An 18659-nucleotide genomic window follows, 5' to 3' on the forward strand; every position below is an offset into this window, starting at 1 on the left:
GGCATTATGAATGGTTGTGATATCAATCAGCTGTGTTCCTCCTCACCCACCTCTCTAGGCCCGTCCCTGGAAGAGAAACTGTTCTCCTCGTGTGATTTAACGGCTGAAAAGAAGGCCCAGGTTAGCTTTAAGTCCCAGAGGACCCTGGCCCCTAACCGAGCTACAGTCTCGGCCCAGTTTCATTCCAGCACCAAGGCCCGGAACTGGGCTGAGGCTCCTGGGGACCTGAGTTCTGCTTTCACTATAGAAACACCACAACCAGAGGCACCAGCACCGGGGCCCACAGCCCCCTCACCAACAGCCGACCCCCCTCCTCCCCAAACCAGTAGTGACAGTGGTGAGAAAAGAAACAATTTATTAACAGTCTCTTTCTCTGCCTTTGATCACTGCAGAATGAACACACAATCAGCGCGGAGCATGGGGCCTGTTTTTTCAAGCTAATGGTCGAATGCCCCCAATTCCTCTCTTATTTTGCAGCAAACACTTCAACGTTGACTAATAAGACTTCAGATAATGCGATTTTACTGTCTATACCCCTGATGCTTCTCTTGATTGTCCTATCTGTAATGGAAATCATATTAACCAACCCTAAAAGCTCTTGATGTCATTCATCCTGTTTTGTTGGGTAACTGCTTCGGGACTCTCCTATATAGCTGAGGAATCTTTCTGCCTGGCCCCTATTCCCTAAATAGAGCTCTGTAGGGAATAGGTGTCATTTGACGCCGTCAGAGAGAGACTGACGCATGCTGCTGACTGCTTGGGTTTAACACGGATGAGATGCTACGCTTGGATTGACCCGTACCTACTGGAGTCCCGTGGGTCTAGAGCTGGTGCCTCAGTCGGATTCTGCATGCCGCTCTGCCACTCAGCCACTCTGCCTTTTTGCTGCTCTGCCACTTAGCCGCTCTGCGTTTCTGCTGCTCTGCCACTCAGCCGCCCTGCGTTTCTGCTGCTCTGCCACTCAGCCGCCCTGCGTTTCTGCTGCTCTGCCACTCAGCCGCCCTGCGTTTCTGCTGCTCTGCCACTCAGCCGCCCTGCGTTTCTGCTGCTCTGCCACTCAGCCGCCCTGCGTTTCTGCTGCTCAGCCGCCCTGCGTTTCTGCTGCTCAGCCGCCCTGCGTTTCTGCTGCTCTGCCACTCAGCCGCCCTGCCTTTCTGCTGCTCTGACACTATGCCTTTCTGCTGCTCTGCCGCTCAGCCCCTCTGCCGCTCAGCCTTTCTGCAGCTCAGCCGCTCTGCCACTCAGCCGCCCTGCCTTTCTGCTGCTCTGACGCCCTGCCTTTCTGCTGCTCTGACGCTCTGCCTTTCTGCTGCTTTGCCACTCAGCCTTTCTGCCTTTCTGCCGCTCAGCCTTTCTCCCGCTCAGCCACTCAGCCACTCTGCTGCTCTGAAACTCTGCTACTATCTATTTGCTCTCGTTTGTTTGTCTTTCTCCTCAGTCGCTCGCTGTCTGTCCCAGGGAAATGTGGAGGTTACTCATCATAGAGGTTTGATGAGAGGATTTGCTGCTTGAGTCAACATTTGTCATTTCAACGTACTAGTCTGAGGCTTCCATTGAGGCATCTTCCTCTCCAAATGCACCTTGTTAAGTGTATTTTAGGAGCTGCTTTTACACCTGCTGTAACACTAACTCCACCCTAGTACAGTAATGAAAAAATGACCTCATGGTTGCACAGAAGATTTAGATCAATGTTAGTATGAATTGAAAAGAGAGGCTCATTTATTTGTTTGACAACCCAAATCCAACCCTATCTTCCCTCTCAGGAGCTGTTGGAGTAGTTGGTTCTGGTTCAAGGACAGATGAATAGTTGTATGAAGCACCAGGAAGCTTAGGATGTGGCATCCCAAATGGCACCCGATTCCCGTTATAGTGCACTACTTTTGACCAGATCCATATGGGCTCTGGTCAAAGGTAATGCACTAGGGTGCCATTTGGGATGCATCCTTAGTGAATCAGTGCAGAGCAGCGTTACACTTCTACTCAGATCTCTAGACAGGTGGAGAATACTATACAGGCAGGCTCTGGTCTGGTGAGATGCTGAGCAGAGCAGGTCGTACACCCAGCCCTAAGTCTCTGCTTCAGCTCCTAACCTAACTGTCCCTGTGTTGCTGACAGCAGGTGTTGGTGGTTACCCTCAACAAGAGCACATCCAGCCCATGGTACCAGGCTGGCTCTACAACGACAGCCTCATCCCAGGTAAACGCCTACGTTTTGGAACAGGTTTCTACCAATGATGTATTATGGTCTATCGTATCTACTCAGATCCTTTCCAACAAGTCAATCAGAGAAAACTTCCTAGTTCTACCCAGTCTTTCTGTAATATGTTTGACCTGTTGCTATGCCTTCTCTTTCTCCCTTCCAGAGATGTTCAAAAAGGTCCTGCAGTTCACCATGACTCCGGGGGGCATCGACACAGCCAAGCTCTACCCCATCCTGATGTCATCAGGCCTGCCCAGGGAAGCACTGGGCCAGATCTGGGCCTCAGCCAATCGCACCACGCCTGGCATGCTGACCAAGGAGGAGCTCTACACAGTCCTGGCTCTGATTGGTGTGGCACAGGTAGGCATTTGCATCACCTTATGTTTTTTTAAAGGGTCTGAGTTATTAACAACAGAAAGATTTGAGGGTTTTTTCTGTCAATGGGGACATAAGACCATCCTTCACTGTGATCTTTTCTTCATGTAAAGGACAGTCCCTAATATTATGTTTCATTGCACCTTACTTCACTTCAGTAGTTAGGCCTACTGCATGCTATGACGTGTGCAGTTGAGACATGCTATGACGTGTGCAGTTGAGCCATGCTATGACGTGTGCAAAAGGAGACTGATAGTGAGTGACTGTGCTGAATCTATGATCTGGGAGGGTGGTGGTGGTGGTGTGACTGAGCTCAGGCAGCCAGGTGAAGGTGACTGAATCTCCTCCCAGCCTAGTGTGACAGCAGACCTCTTATCTCCCCCGGCCTGGCCCGGCCCTGCCTCTCACCAGCACCCCTGGGAGACTGACAATCCCAGGCACCTCACAACTCACTCTGCATGCCACTGCCACAGCGAGAATAATAACACTTATTTAGTTATGTAAATGTAAGAGCCTTGAGGGAGTGCCGCCATGAGCTGCATCCTTTGTAGAGTGATGAAAAGGTTTGAGAAGCCGGCGCCAGTGGAGGCTGTTAAAATGGAACTTGACTTTAATGAATTATTTATTTCAGCAAAACATCTGTCTGGCTCCTGCTGGATGGAATAGAATGTTAATAGATGATTGGGGAGGATGAAAGATAAATCACAATGTTCCAGCATCACTGCTTTATAATAACGATGCACTCATACTGACAGTATTGTCTGTTCAATATATGATGACGGTGCCTTTGCGATGTTTAATGCCCCCGTTTAAGTAACTTTCTAAATGTCTAACATATGAAAATCCACATTAACGCATTAAGCAGTTACTCAACTTGGACTTTCAGTGATGTCACACTAACAGTCCATCATTCTGGAGACGCAGCCTCATCTGAACCTGACCACTGATCCCTGTTGATCCCGCCCCTGCAGAGTGGTCTTCCAGCCATGAATGTGGAGATCCTGAGCCAGTTCCCCTCTCCCCCGGTGCCCAACCTGCCTGCCCTGGCCATGGCTATGGCCCCTGTCATCCAGCACCAACACCAGCAGCCCATGATGACTCAGCCCCCTGTCCCTGTGTCCATGGCCATGCCTACACCAGCACCAGCAGTCATGGGCAGGGCTCCTCCTGCTGCTCCTTTACCCTCCGCCCAACCACCCACCAACTTCATCACCAACTTCCCACATGTGCAGGTAACACATCCAGCCAATGGGCCAACCAAGCCTCTCCATAGTACATACAGATACATGTGGTTTCATTCCACATTATGTATAATAGTATGTTTAATTTATGCCATTTAGTAGACGCTTTTATTCAAAGCGACTTAGAGTAGTGTGTGCCTTCATTCTGTGCTGTTTACTTTGGTCACTCATGTGTCCATCGTCTTGGTGGTGTGTTTAGGGGAAAGCAGACGATGATGACTTCCAGGACTTCCAGGAGGCCCCCAGGGCAGGAGGAGGGGATCAGTCCTTCACTGAATTCCAGGGGGAAACCTTCCCCACCACCACATCCTCTCTGCACCAGAACAGGTACAGTGCTGACTGACTGACTGACTGACTGGAGTGACTGACTGACTGGAGTGACTGACTGACTGGAGTGACTGACTGACTGGAGTGACTGACTGACTGACTGACTGGAGTGACTGACTGACTGGCGTGACTGACTGACTGGAGTGAGTGAGTGACTGACTGACTGACTGACTGACTGACTGACTGACAGCCTTCCTTCCTTCCTTCCTTCCTTCCTTCCTTCCTTCCTTCCTTCCTTCCTTCCTTCCTTCCTTCCTTCCTTCCTTCCTTCCTTCCTTCCTTCAGTGGCTGGATCAGTGTTTGGTATTACTTTAAATCAGATTACACATTCTGTATGGAAGTAAAGCTGAATGCTACATGTTATACAGGTGTTGTGGGTAACAAGTACATGGTCACTTAGTTGCTTGTAGTAGTTTCTCGAGCATAACAATTGCACCTCGCCATCTCTTAATGAATCCATTTCAATGGACAGTAGAGTTGCTTTATATTACTTTTCAAACCCTGCGTGGGGAGTCTGTCTCTCATTGTTTCCTCCTGCGTATCTCCAATCCCCCGGTTTCAGATCCCTTTCTAATTTAAAGGAAGCCCCATGCTGAATCTTCAGCCAGTCAGGATAGACAGGTGTACTCTGACAGCAGCAGTACAGTGGCTCTTAACGAGATGATGTTCAGTGGAAGGCTTCAGGAGAGATCCCTCATTCCCTCCAGGCTTTTGATTCCCGGGTCTTATCTACAGTCCAGTATGGTGTACAACTGCAGTGGAATTTCACCATTGTATGTGTCCAATCAGCTCAGGCAGCTTAAGGGGATTAAGGTAGAGGAGATGGGCGCAGCATTGACCCCCAGAGTGTGTCCCCAATCGCACCCTATTCCCAGACTCCCCTGTAGACTGAGCATGGTGTGTTGTCTGTCTGCAGTGCTCCTGCCATTCTGACTCCGGTCTCTGGCTCCTCCTCGTCATCCTCTGATAAGTATGCTGTCTTCAAGCAGCTCTCTGTGGAGGAGCCTCCAGAGCCCACTCAGCCTGCCGCAGGTACACACCCTCCTGGCCCTACAACACGCACACACACACACACACACCTCAACAACTAATCACTACTGATACACATCCTCCACCACAACTAACAGATGTGTAGAAAATAGAAGACATTTCTGATGATGTTTATCGTAGAATACTTGCCTAATAGTATTTGAGTGGTATTGTAGTACAGTACATTTGCCTGCCTGCCAAATATGCTGTCATTTATCATTCAGTTGAACGCGTACCTGTTTTGTTTATCTCGTTTGACCCAGATTTTGACGGAGACAAATACAGTGTGTTCCGACAGCTGGAGCCACCAGGTGACAGGAAACCAGTAGGTAAGTAGAGCTCTCCCTCCCTGGCTCTGGGCTGGGTCACGCTTATGCAGTTCCCAAGCCAAACCCCACAGCTTCCAGGCCTTTTGACAGAGAGTGCGTAGTGGGACTGGGCTCTGAGATGGTCCCTGTACTCAACAGATGGCTAGAGGAAGAAACTGACAGACCTTCAAACACAAAGTCACAGCAGCCTTGGAGGAGAAAATACTTTGGATGACTGACTTGTTTTTGTAGGTAGACAGAAATAGGTTGGAGAGAGACTGTGTACCAAGAAGAATGCTGTTTGTATAATATCTGAGTGGTCTGTATGCTTTTATGTTGCACACATTTCCAGAGTACTCAGTACATTCAGCAGTATCCCTGATGTCGGTCTGTTTCCTGCTGTTCCCTGTTTCACTAGGACAGTTTCCGATGGGGACAGCAGTTCCCACGACTCCAGTAAGTCCTGCCTGAGTCTGATTGCAGTGACCTTTCCTGTGTGTTGCCTGCCAGGCTCACTCTCCATAGTGAGCCCATTAGTTAAATCTTTCCCACAAAACAGCAGTGGTGTGAACACCATTTCATGCTTCTGTCATTGCAGTGGTGTGAACAGCCCCTAAAACAACAACTCTCTCTACCCACTTTTCCTTTGTGGGTTTTCTTATAGCCCTCCTGTCATGATTGTGGTTTTAAAAACATGGCACTACTGAGGAAGTCTTTGTAGATTGTAGTAAGGGAGTTCTTTCCTCTGAAGTCGCAGCTTAATCATGTGCTGTTCCAGTTAGGGACTGACAGATGGCAAGTGCTTGTGGTGGTGGTGTGTCTCTGTAGACAGCCCAGCCTGGTTTGTGCACTGCTGTCTGCTGCTGCTGTTCTCTCATAGCAGTGTCTCGGACTACAGCCCAGCGCAGTTCTCTCCACAGCTTGAAATTCACCACGAGCCTCCGCTATGTGACAGAGCTGTAACTAATCCCCTCTCTTTCTTGTAGGATTGTGAAATTAGAAAAAAATCCGGAACTGAGGCGACTGATGTTACTTTGTGTTATGCCAATGTCCTCTCTGTCTGGCTGCTGTATTAAATGCTTTTGCAATGCCTTTCAATTGTTCTGTTTGTTTCGCAGGGGAAGGATTTGCCGATTTCAAGTCTGTCAGTGTGGATGATGGCTTCACAGACTTTAAAACCGCCGACAGCATCTCTCCACTAGAACCTCCAGACCAGGCCAAGATGTTTCAGCCAGCCTTCCCTCCTGCTTTCCCTAACTCTCAGTCTCTACCGCAACTACAACACCAGCTACATCAACAACAACAACCAGCAGTCTCTCTCTCTCAGCCTAAAAGCCCTCTCAACATGGCTGACCTGGATCTCTTCTCCTCTATGGCTCCCTCAGTCCCCACCCCTGCTGAGATCAAGCCCAGTCCCTTCCCCTCTGTGCCCCCCTCTCTAGTGCTCCCACCAGGCAGGGCCAAGCCCCCCGGGGGCGGGGCCGAGGACTTTGGTGACTTTTCCCTTTTTGGCCCCACCTCCTCTTCTGAGGCTGCTCCTATTGGCCCTGATGTGGGAGGGGGTGTGGCAGCGTCTCATGATGACTTTGCAGACTTCATGGCTTTCGGCAGCTCTGGGGGGGAGGCCAAGGGTGAGGGGTTGAGGTCTGGAGAGGGGAGGGCACGGGGGAGAGGAGAGACCATCACCACTCCACAGCGCCCCCAGCAGGGCTCTGACAAGTATGACGTGTTCAAGCAGCTGTCTCAGGAAGGAGGCCTGGCATATGACGACAACAAGCACAGCGCCGGCGGCTCGTTCTCTTCCCTCAGGAGCGAAGCAGATGACTTCACCGACTTCCAGTCGTCCAAGTTTTGCACAGCGCTGGGGGCCTCGGAGAAGAGCCTAGTGGATAAGGTGGCAGCCTTCAAACAAGGAGGCAAGGAGGACTCGGCTTCAGTCAAGTCCCTAGACCTCCCATCCATCGGGGGCAGCAGCGTGGGCAAGGAGGACTCTGAGGACGCTCTGTCAGTGCAGCTGGACATGAAGCTGTCAGACATGGGCGGAGACCTGAAGCACGTGATGTCAGACAGCTCTCTGGATCTGCCGGGCCTCTCGACCCACCATACCCCTGCCGCAGGTGAGGAACTAGTGCGCCTCCTCTGGTGAGGCCCCGCCCAGTCACACATAAAGAACCAATCGTAGGCCTGGCGGTGGCCCCTCTGTCTCCACCCCCCTCAGTGCCCCTTAGCTCCCACTAAACCAGGAGTTAGACTAGAGGGCAAAGCAGTGAGCTAGCTCATCCACATCACTGCTGAATCATGATGAGACAGTCAAACGCCACACACTATTATCATATCATCTCATCACACCCACCAGTCATTCATTCCCAAACCCATCATTACCTGGTATTCATTTCAGCGTATTTATTCACTTAATATTTATTTATTATTTATTAAACATATTAAGGTACTTTAGATGAATTTATTTATTTTTAATTTGTTTAGCATTTGTAGCACAGACAAAAAGCAAAGTCCTCTCCGCCTCCTCTTAGCTCCATTCATATAGAGTTGATGAGAGACAGTCAGGTTGATGTGATGTAGTCAGTCTGCTCTATGCTACCACTGGCCTTCATTCCCTGTCTGTGCTGTCATAGCCCACATCGCTCATCACCTCAATGCACCTTTTGTCTCCCCAGTCGTGATTGTGTGTGTGTTGACGTGTTGAGGGATGTGACTAAAATAGCTGAATGCAGATGAACACAGGGACATGTAATGGTGATGGGCCTTTGTACCAGGAGATGTTATTTATTCTCATCACTTTCAGAATGGCCAGTTCCTGTATGCTGCAATCGGCTTTCATTTTACTCACAGCAAGCCAAATTCTTCCTCAGATTGATTATATTATGTTGACGCTTAATGCTCAGCTATCAAATCAAGCATGATGATAATAAGAGGCGTACAAGAAAAATGTGTAAAGATGTTCCCTGATAGTGGACATACTTATTATGTGAAAAGAAAGTATTTATGAAAAGACAGAACGTATTTATGAATGGCAGAAATCACCTCAACCTCTACAGTTTATAATATTGCATTGAGTAAATTGTTTTGATTGCTCATTGTGTGTTGGTATGTGTGAGTGTGATTGGTTGATTGTGTTTTGTATGTGTACGAGTGAGTTTTCCTACGGTGTGTGAGAGTACCCATATAGTATTCCTTGGCACTCCCAGTATTGGGTATCAATCTCCCATAGTGCTTTTGTTCCAACTCCCTAAACCTAAGTGGTCTCACACAGCCCACATCACTACAAAGAGGTCAGAGGTTGGCATAGCAGACAGTAGAGGCACAAAGGCACTGCTCTCAGGGTCTGCCCTGCCCTGAACCTCTAAATGGAAACACTCTCATGGAATCTAATTAGCCTTAATGTCCAGATCAGCACCCTCTCCTCTCCCTTCCCATGATTATAATTCATTTACCAAGCATCTCATCTTCCATGTCATGTCTCATATATTCCTTCAAGTACAAGGTCTCTCCTTACAGCCTCTGTGTGTGAGCAGCACACTCCTTTTAGCACCCAGTTTGCAGTGAGATGTCCTTATATAGACTATAATATTTCAACACTAGCCAACATATCAGTTCATTGGTTTTAGCAGTTTGGGCAAGGGGCATCTCAATCAAATTCCATCTAGGAATTGACCATATGAGTTATTCTAAATCGGAAATGATCGATGTAATGATGCCAATTTATTTGTTTAAGTTTTATTGCACATCGGAATAAATCAACTTTCAGTTGAACTGAAATGGTTAGGCTACTCTCGAAGGAGAGAGTAAGACAATAACCAATGGCAACTGATCCCGGAGCTGCAGCAAAATGGTTGCCATTAATATGATGAAGATAGTGTAGTGGAGTATTGAAAACATTCCCCAGAACCTGTTAATTGCTTCTCCTTTTATTCTGACCCACGTTCAACCAATCAGTATTGCTGTTCTTGTACAGCACCAATCAAATCTCATCGCTGAGAAAGCGTATAGTAGCAGGCCTTGGAGTGTGAAACCCTGTTCAAGCCTGGAGAAAATGTAACCAACCTTAAAGAGACAGTATCTATTTTTCCCAACCGGTGCTCCTTTGGGTCAGAGCTGCTCAAAAGGAAGCCTTTTCATTTGTCTTTGATATTCAGGTATGTTTTGTAATGTGTGGGTCCATGAACAGGCTCTCTGAGAACACACTGAAGTTAGTGATACCCTCCCTGCCTTGCTTTTTTTGCTGCAGTGTGCCTGCCTGTTCAATTTGTGAAATTGACAAGAACATATTATAGGATTACATTTTTCTGCATAACAGTATTACTAGTTGTTTTTATTAAAGGAAAGAAAAAAAGACAATGTATACAGATTTAATAGTGTATTTTTATTACAGGAAAATTCGTATTTATTTTCAGACTAGATAGACTTCCTGATATTATTTTAAACAATGTGTTGTGTAAACTATTTGAAGATGAAATGTATATATGAGGATAGGCAAGTTATGGAAAATATTTTAGATTGGTTCAGAATCAAAGATTGATTGTTGTCTTGAGAAACCCTATCTTGCTGTTAGTTATTGAATGGCCACTAAGAGCTTGTACAGAGGAGCCTAGAACTAACAGGTAGCGAGAGAAAAATGATACTGTCTCTTTAAATCTATTTTGTCACATGTGATTGGACAAGATGAAGACCCTCTCTAAGGTCTTGTGGTAGGATAGTCCACTTGTTTTATTTAACCCTTTGAGAGCTTGAGCAGAATGGTTTTACAAAGAATCATGCAAAAAACACAAATGGAGAGAAATGTAGCTGGGTCACTTGACAAGTTTACATGTGCTAAATAATGGATTTGGAGATCCATACCTCTCCTCCAAATTCTCAGCAATAGAATGTATTAGACCATTGAAATATATCCTATGTATATGATGTTGACGTTATGTAATTGTAGTAAGACACAAACAGTTGTGATTTGAAAATGACAAAACCCTTATTTATTTTATCTCAAAAGTCTGCTGTTGACATTTGAGTTACTATCATGGCGAGAACAGTAGAGAAGCATTCAGGTCCTCAAAGGGTTAATCACTCTCCTGCCTTGAACTTGTCCTTTAAATCACCTTGGCTTTTCAAGTGTTCTGTATTCAATTATCTTTCTATCAATCAACCTGTTGCTTTCCACCCTATTAGTACAACTACAGTGTGTCGTCTTCTACCGAGATTTGCTCATTTTAGTCTGTGAATGTGCCTTCTCATTCTGCATCTATATTCTTCTGGGGCTTTTCTTTCTTTTACCGTTTGTTTTTCTTCTTTTCTGACTCTGCATACCGTAGTATTCTAAATGATTCAAATATACTTTTACAGGTGTTAGTTTGACAAACCTCTTGTAACAATAGACCTCTCTCAGAGTATTTTGTGATCTTTCTCTCTTTACCCATGTTGTCGTAATAAATATTACTATTGGTATTGCTGAAATGCGTACCGTCTTATTTTCTCCCTTCCCTATCCTGAGGGCAGATTATGATCTAGCTACACTAGGCTTACTACTACACTAGTTCCTTGTCAATTTCACAAATTGCTTTTTTGTGTGCAAGGGTTGTGTCACGCATTAGGCTACGCTGACTGGGGTCCACACGTGCCTGCAGGTTATACTGTATCTTAGAAGGAGTGTGTATCTCTGAGTGTGTGACTGTGAGCACTTGTAAGAATGTGTGCTTGTTTGTGTTGCCAGTAATTATATGATTCCTGCCTGATATGTTACGAATTGAACAGTGTTCTGCTTGTACAACACAGTTTGTGGGGTAGATAATCAATACAGACACAGAGCTGCTCCACTCCACGACTGACGTTGCCATGGCAATCTCATGAAATGGATATCATTTTGTATTGTCATGTTAGCAGAACTGTCTGTTCCTAATAGTTTGTGCTACAGTATTGTCACACACCTAGAGAAAACCATAGAGAGGTGTTCTACAGCAGGGCCTCATGTCCTGTCCTGTCTTATCTGCCTCAGAACTGTCTGATCTCCAATCTACCTCAGCAGCAGCCAACCCTCTCAGGGCATCTATTTCATTTGTATCAGAGGACAGCTAACTCAACCCTTGGTTAATTTACATGTGACACATCAAATGAATAGAGGTCAATGCTATGTTCTCCTTTTCAGTAGCAATTAAAGGGATACTTCGGGAGTTTGGCAATGATGCCTTTTATCTACTTCCCCAGAGTCAGATGAACTTGTGAATACCATTTTTATGTCTAGGCATACGGTTTGAAGGAAGTTGCTAACTAGTGCTAGTGCAATTGCTAACTAGTGTTAGCGCAATGACTGGGGGTCTATGGGTATCTGCATGCTAGCAGATACCCATGGACTTCCAGTCATTGTGCTAACGCTAGTCAGCATTGGCTCACCAAACTACCTCTAACATCCTTCATACTGGACACAGAAACATAAAAATGGTATCCACAAGTTCATCTGATTCTGGGGAAGTAGATAAAGTGCCTCGTTGCCAAAATACCGAAGTATCACTTTAGCCTAAACCTATTGGTATTATCAAAACAAATATTCCACTGTCACAACTACAGTCGTGGCCAAAAGTTTTGAGAATGACACAAATATTAATTTTCAGTCTGCTGCCTCAGTTTGTATGATTGCAATTTGCATATACTCCAGAATGTTATGAAGAGTGATCAGATGAATTGCAATTAATTGAAACTGAATCCCCTAAAAACATTTCCACTGCATTTCAGCCCTGCCAAAAATGGACCAGCTCACATCATGTCAGTGATTCTCTCGTTAACACAGGTGTGAGTGTTGACGAGGACAAGGCTGGAGATCACTCTGTCATGCTGATTGAGTTCGAATAACAGACTGGAAGCTTCAAAAGGAGGGCGGTGCTTGGAATCATTGTTCTTCCTCTGTCAACCATGGTTACCTGGAAGGAAACACGTGGCGTCATCATTGCTTTGCACAAAAGGGCTTCACAGGCAAGGATATTGCTGCCAGTAAGATTGCACCTAAATCAACCATTTATCGGATCATCAAGAACTTCAAAGAGAGCGGTTCAATTGCTGTGAAGAAGGCTTCAGGGCGTCCAAGAAAGTCCAGCAAGCGCCAGGACCATCTCCTAAAGTTGATTCAGCTGCGGGATTGGGGCACCACCAGTACAGAGCTTGCTCAGGAATGGCAGCAGGCAGGTGTGAGTGCATCTGCACGCACAGTGAGGCAAAGACTTTTGGAGGATGGCCTGGTGTCAAGAAGGGCAGCAAAGAAGCCACTTCTCTCCAGGAAAAACATCAGGGACAGACTGATATTCTACAAAAGGTACAGGGATTGGACTACTGAGGACTGGGGTAAAGTCATTTTCTCTGATGAATCCCCTTTCCGATTGTTTGGGGCATCCGGAAAAAAGCTTGTCCGGAGAAGACAAGGTGAGCGCTACCATCAGTCCTGTGTCATGCCAACAGTAAAGCATCCTGAGACCATTCATGTGTGGGATTGCTTCTCAGCCAAGGGAGTGAGCTCACTCACAATTTTGCCTAAGAACACAGCCATGAATAAAGAATGGTACCAACACATCCTCCGAGAGCAACTTCTCCCAACCATCCAGGAACAGTTTGGTGACGAACAATGCCTTTTCCAGCATAATGGAGCACCTTGCCATAAGGCAAAAGTGATAACTAAGTGTCTCGGGGAACAAAACATCGATATTTTGTGTCCATGGCCAGGAAACTCCCCAGACCTTAATCCCATTGAGAACTTGTGGTCAATCCTCAAGAGGCGGGTGGACAAAGAAAACCACAAATTCTGATAAACTCCAAGTATTGATTATGCAAGAATGGGCTGCCATCAGTCAGGATGTGGCCCAGAAGTTAATTGATAGCATGCCAGCCAGGGCAGATTGCAGAGGTCTTGATAAAGAAGGGTCAACACTGCAAATATTGACTCTTTGCATCAACTTCATGTAATTGTCAATAAAAGCCTTTGACACTTATGAAATGCTTGTAATTATACTTCAGTATTCCATAGTAACATCTGACAAAAATATCTAAAGACACTGAAGCAGCAAACTTTGTGAAAATTAATATTTGTGTCATTCTCAAAACTTTTGGCCACTACTGTACAGATCAAGTGAGTCTGTATCTGTATGTGAGCGAATTATGTTGTACCCCTATATTTTCTGTCATCTATGTCACCAATTGGAAATAGACATTTTTAGAACACAGTCAATTTCAGCTTTTTATCCCTCCTTTAAGCTGGTGATCACATCCTAGTAAGTGAACCCTTACACACACTATAGTGCAGCACTAGATTAAATGCAGTGCATATGATCTCACTGTCACAATGTAGGGAAGATGGGGTGTTACTCTGACCAAAGTAAAGCTGCTTGTTGTAAGTCAACACAAATTCAGCATCAGAAACAGAATATGGCTTCCACAGTAAGTATGTTTCGTATAACATATCAAAACTTCGCCAGATGCCTTGTCACTTTATCATGGCTGACTGACTGGTTGCTATCATTTCAGCACCCTATGCTTTTCCCACTTAGAGCCACCAGTGTGTATTTTGTGTTGTCATTACAGAAGGAGACGACATGAAGTTTGACCCCTTCGGAACGTCAGCAGTCAGCAGGCTGGCCAGCTATGATTGGTCAGAAAGAGAGGAATGCCTGTCTGCTCAGGGTCAGGCCAAGAAGCATCTGGTCCTGGACAGTGTTGGTGTTTCCTCCTCTTTCCCTTCCTCAGACATAGTCCACAGGAAGGAGACGCCGTTCGGCAGCACAGAAAACATCCCCATCACACACACCTGCCAGACGAAGATCACCACCTTCTCAACAGAGGATAGTGTGTCGACCGACAGCAAGTTTGAGGCCTTTGCTGACTTTGGATCTTGTGAGCCGGTAGGTTTGGGTGGGGACGAGGATGATGACTTTGGGGACTTTGCCAGCACGGTGTCGGAGAAGTCAGACTCCCCCGCGGCCGAGCCGGGCTCCGAGGGGAACCTGAACGAGGCCTCAGATGAGTTCGGGGCCTTTCAGGGGGACAAGGCCAAGTTTGGGAAGTCAGACTTTCTGAAGGCCAGCTCTCAGACCAAGGTCAAGTCCAGTGAAGAGATGATCAAGAGTGAACTCGCCACCTTTGACCTCTCTGTACAAGGTGAGTCATCTGACCTGTACTCTCTCTCTCTTGATTTATTTTCAGAAGTCAACTGATAAGTAGATATACATTCATTTTCTGATCCTCAGTCAGTAGATGCTGGTTTCAAAATGTAAATTGCATCCAGTTACACCATGCCTTATATTTCTGATGTAGTGGTGTGAATCAGATCAGCTGGCCCTGATGTCAGGACTTTCATCACCTCATATTGGAGCATCTGTGGCCCCTCCGGCAGCTCAGTGCAGTTCCACTGTCAGACAATAGATGGCAGTGTTGTGCACATCCTTGGTACACAACACAGGCAGATGAAATGAATTAACAACACAGCCCAGAAATCCGTGCCTATACGAAATTAACTGTATTCACTCCTTGGGTGTTCATTTTTTACTGTCGTTTTCCGGTGTTATGTTTCATGCATAGCTCATTAGCTTTTCCTACCTCCAAAGTGATGAAAGCTAATTTGCCTCATTGATTTCTCTCCCAGTGTTAAACGTAATTAGTTTTCAGTTGTTATTCCACTGTCCTTATTGAATGGTTATCTGATCGGTGTGTGGTAGTGGGGGAATGTATTAGTGCTGTCATATTGTGGGGAAGATGATGCATGTCTCTGCAGGAGGTGATTACCCGGTTCTCTCTCTCTCTCTCTCTCTCACACACACACACACACACACAGACAGACAGACAGACAGACAGACAGACAGACAGACAGACAGACAGACAGACAGACAGACGGGGAGACAGACAGACGGGGAGACAGACAGACGGGGAGACAGACAGACGGGGAGACAGACAGACGGGGAGACAGACAGACGGGGAGACAGACAGACGGGGAGACAGACAGACGGGGAGACAGACAGACGGGGAGACAGACGGGGAGACAGACAGACAGACAGACGGGGAGACAGACAGACAGACGGGGAGACAGACAGACAGACAGACGGGGAGACAGACAGACAGACAGACAGACAGACAGACGGGGAGACAGACAGACGGGGAGACAGACAGACAGACAGACAGACAGACAGACAGACAGACAGACAGACAGACAGACAGACAGACAGAGCCCATGTTGAATAGTTTGGGCTCAGCATGTGACTGTGTGTTTGTGTGTCTTTTTTCGTGTGCCTGTCTATTTTCGTGTTTGTGTGTATGTATCTATCCATTTTTTCTGTGTGTGTGAGCGAGTGAGCCCTTATGAATTATTCATACTTGCGTTGGTTGCCGTGGCGCTGTTTTGTACATAATTATCATTTGTTGTAAATGAAGTGTTTGTCGTCTGTGTCCTTGTCCGGAAGTAATGAGCCACAACAGAATATGAGCTCGGGTAAAAAGTCACAATTATGCCATAGTAAACAAACAGGTGCATATCTGGAATTAGCCAACATCTCTGGGTTGGTATAAGTGACCATTTAAAAGGGCATTTGTATGTACTGTATGTATGCCAGACATTGCCTGTATATACTATATATGTACGATCAAGACACTCTCCTCTTGTCCTTGCCTCAGGCTCCCACAAGCGTAGCCACAGTTTGGGGGAGAAGGAGATTGGGCGCTCGCCCCCCTCCCCGGCCCCGGAGCAGCCCTTCAGAGACCGCTCCAGCACCCTGAGTGAGAAGAAGCCTGCCCTGCCCGTCATCAGAGACAAGTACAAGGACCTGACTGGGGAGGTGGAGGTGAGACCCACACACAGTCACGCTATCCCAGACATGTTAACCTGTCTGGCTCTGGCGTTCCGCTAGCGGAACTCCTCCCACATTCCACTGAAAAGGCAGAGCGCGAAATTCAAAAGATATTTTTTAGAAATATTTAACTTTCACACATTAACAAGTCCAATACAGCAAATGAAAGATACACATCTTGTGAATCCAGTCAACATGTCCGATTTTTAAAATGTTTTACAGCGAAAACACCACATATATTTATGTTAGCTCACCACCAAATACAAAAAGGAACAGACATTTTTCACAGCACAGGTAGCATGCACAAAGCCAACCTAACTAACCAAGAACCAACCAAACTAACCAAGAAACAACTTCATCAGATGACAGTCTTATAACATGTTATACAATAAATCTATGTTTTGTTCGAAAAATGTGCATATTTGAGGTATAAATCAGTTTTACATTGCAGCTACCATCACAGCTACCGTCAGAAATAGAACCGAAGCAGCCAGAGTAATTACAGACACCAACGTCAAATACCTAAATACTCATCATAAAACATTTCTGAAAAATCGATGGTGTACAGCAAATTAAAGACAAACATCTTGTGAATCCAGCCAATATTTCAGATTTTTTTAAAGTGTTTTACAGCGAAAACACAATATAGCATTATATTAGCTTACTACAATAGCCTACCACACTACCGCATTCATTCATCAAGGCACGTTAGCGATAGCAATAGGCACGTTAGCGATAGGGAATAAACCAGCAAAATATATTAATTTTCACTAACCTTCATAAACCTTCATCAGATGACAGTCCTATAACATCAGGTTATACATACACTTATGTTTTGTTCGAAAATGTGCATATTTAGAGCTGAAATCAGTGGTTATACATTGTGCTAATGTAGCATCTTTTTCCCAGAATGTGCGGATATTTTTATGACACTCCAACTATTCTGACCAAATAACTATTCATAAACGTTACTAGAAAATACATGTTGTATAGGAAATGATAGATACACTAGTTCTTAATGCAATCGCCGTGTTAGAATTCTAAAAATAACTTCATTACGACATCCAGCTTAGGTATAGCGAGAGAGTACCCAAAATCTGGGCGCAAACGACTAGTACAACATGTTCGACAGATATATGAAATAGCATCATAAAATGGGTCCTACTTTTGATGATCTTTCATCAGAATGTTGTACAAGGGGTCCTTTGTCGGGAACAATTGTTGTTTGGATTTAGAATGTCCTTTTCTCCAGTCAATTAGCACGGAAAGCTAGCAAAGTGGCGCTAAGCTCTCCTTCCTGAACAAAGGCACACAACGCAACACGCCTAACGTCCCGAATAAATTTCAATAATCTAATAAAACTATATTGAAAAAACATACTTTACGATGATATTGTCACATGTATCAAATAAAATCAAAGCCGGAGATATTAGTCGTCCATAACGACAGTTTATCAGAAGGCAAATCCAGGTCCCTTCACGCGCTCTCCAGAAAACAGGAAACTGGTGACACGTCATGCCGAAAGCTATTATTCGACCCCAGATCAAGTTACACACTCCATTTCTTCTCTCACTGCCTGTCGACATCTAGTGGAAGACGTATGAAGTGCATCTATACTAATAAATATCAAAGACATTAATAGGCAGGCCCTAGAACAGTGCATCGATTTCAGATTTTCCACTTCCTGTCAGGAAGTTTGCTGCAAAAGGAGTTCTGTTTTACTCACAGATATAATTCAAACGGTTTTAGAAACTAGAGAGTGTTTTCTATCCAATAGTAATAATAATATGCATATTGTACGAGCAAGAATTGAGTACGAGGCCGTTTAAATTGGGCACGATTTTCCCCCAAAGTGAAAACAGCGCCCTCTGTCCTCAACAGGTTAACTACATTTGCCAATTATCCAGATGCTCTGTGGAGGGTTTACAAATTCAGTAGACATTTATTTCAGGAGCAAACCACAGAGGCGTTGGCCTTAATAAGTTTGTTTTTTTGTATTTTTTTATGGAAATGTATAAATGTCTTCTCATATATCTGAACTCATTCTAACAACTATAGCATGTTGTTTCAGGAGAGTGAGCGCTATGCATATGAGTGGCAGAGGTGTCTGGTGAGTGCTCTACAGGTAAGATATTGTACAGGACTGTTCCCCCTCCTTTTTTGCTATATCCGCACATGTGTTTGTGGGTGTGTGTAACCCTAACCCACTCTGCTGTCCGTCTCTGTCCTCAGGTCATCACTAAAGCCAACAACACCCTGAACAGCATCAGCAGCTCTACTGTTTGCACTGAGGTCATCCAGTCTGCTCAGGGCATGGAGTACCTGCTGGGTGAGACACACACACACCACACTGACACGCA

The 18659-nt window shown here is 45.6% G+C and overlaps 1 protein-coding gene across 7 annotated transcripts in view; it reads left to right on the plus strand.

Moving 5' to 3' along the window:
- LOC120018195 (synergin gamma-like) overlaps positions 1-18659 on the plus strand; it is a 50778-nt gene that overhangs the window by 21416 nt on the left and 10703 nt on the right. For 3 of the 7 annotated variants that reach the window (XM_038961261.1, XM_038961262.1, XM_038961263.1), the window contains 11 exons: positions 2119-2196; positions 2363-2559; positions 3546-3806; positions 4015-4142; positions 5059-5174; positions 5435-5500; positions 6598-7596; positions 14048-14620; positions 16127-16293; positions 18371-18424; positions 18532-18628. In XM_038961261.1, the coding sequence (XP_038817189.1) occupies positions 2119-2196; positions 2363-2559; positions 3546-3806; positions 4015-4142; positions 5059-5174; positions 5435-5500; positions 6598-7596; positions 14048-14620; positions 16127-16293; positions 18371-18424; positions 18532-18628 (2736 nt within the window). Of the gene's footprint in view, positions 1-58; positions 338-2115; positions 2197-2362; positions 2560-3545; positions 3807-4014; positions 4143-5058; positions 5175-5434; positions 5501-6597; positions 7597-14047; positions 14621-16126; positions 16294-18370; positions 18425-18531; positions 18629-18659 lie in introns of all 7 variants that reach the window. The other 4 variants (XM_038961256.1, XM_038961259.1, XM_038961258.1 and 1 more) reach the window with 3 other exon arrangements.

Source organism: Salvelinus namaycush, chromosome 23 (assembly GCF_016432855.1).
Source record: "Salvelinus namaycush isolate Seneca chromosome 23, SaNama_1.0, whole genome shotgun sequence".
Classification (NCBI taxonomy): Eukaryota; Metazoa; Chordata; class Actinopteri; order Salmoniformes; family Salmonidae; genus Salvelinus; species Salvelinus namaycush.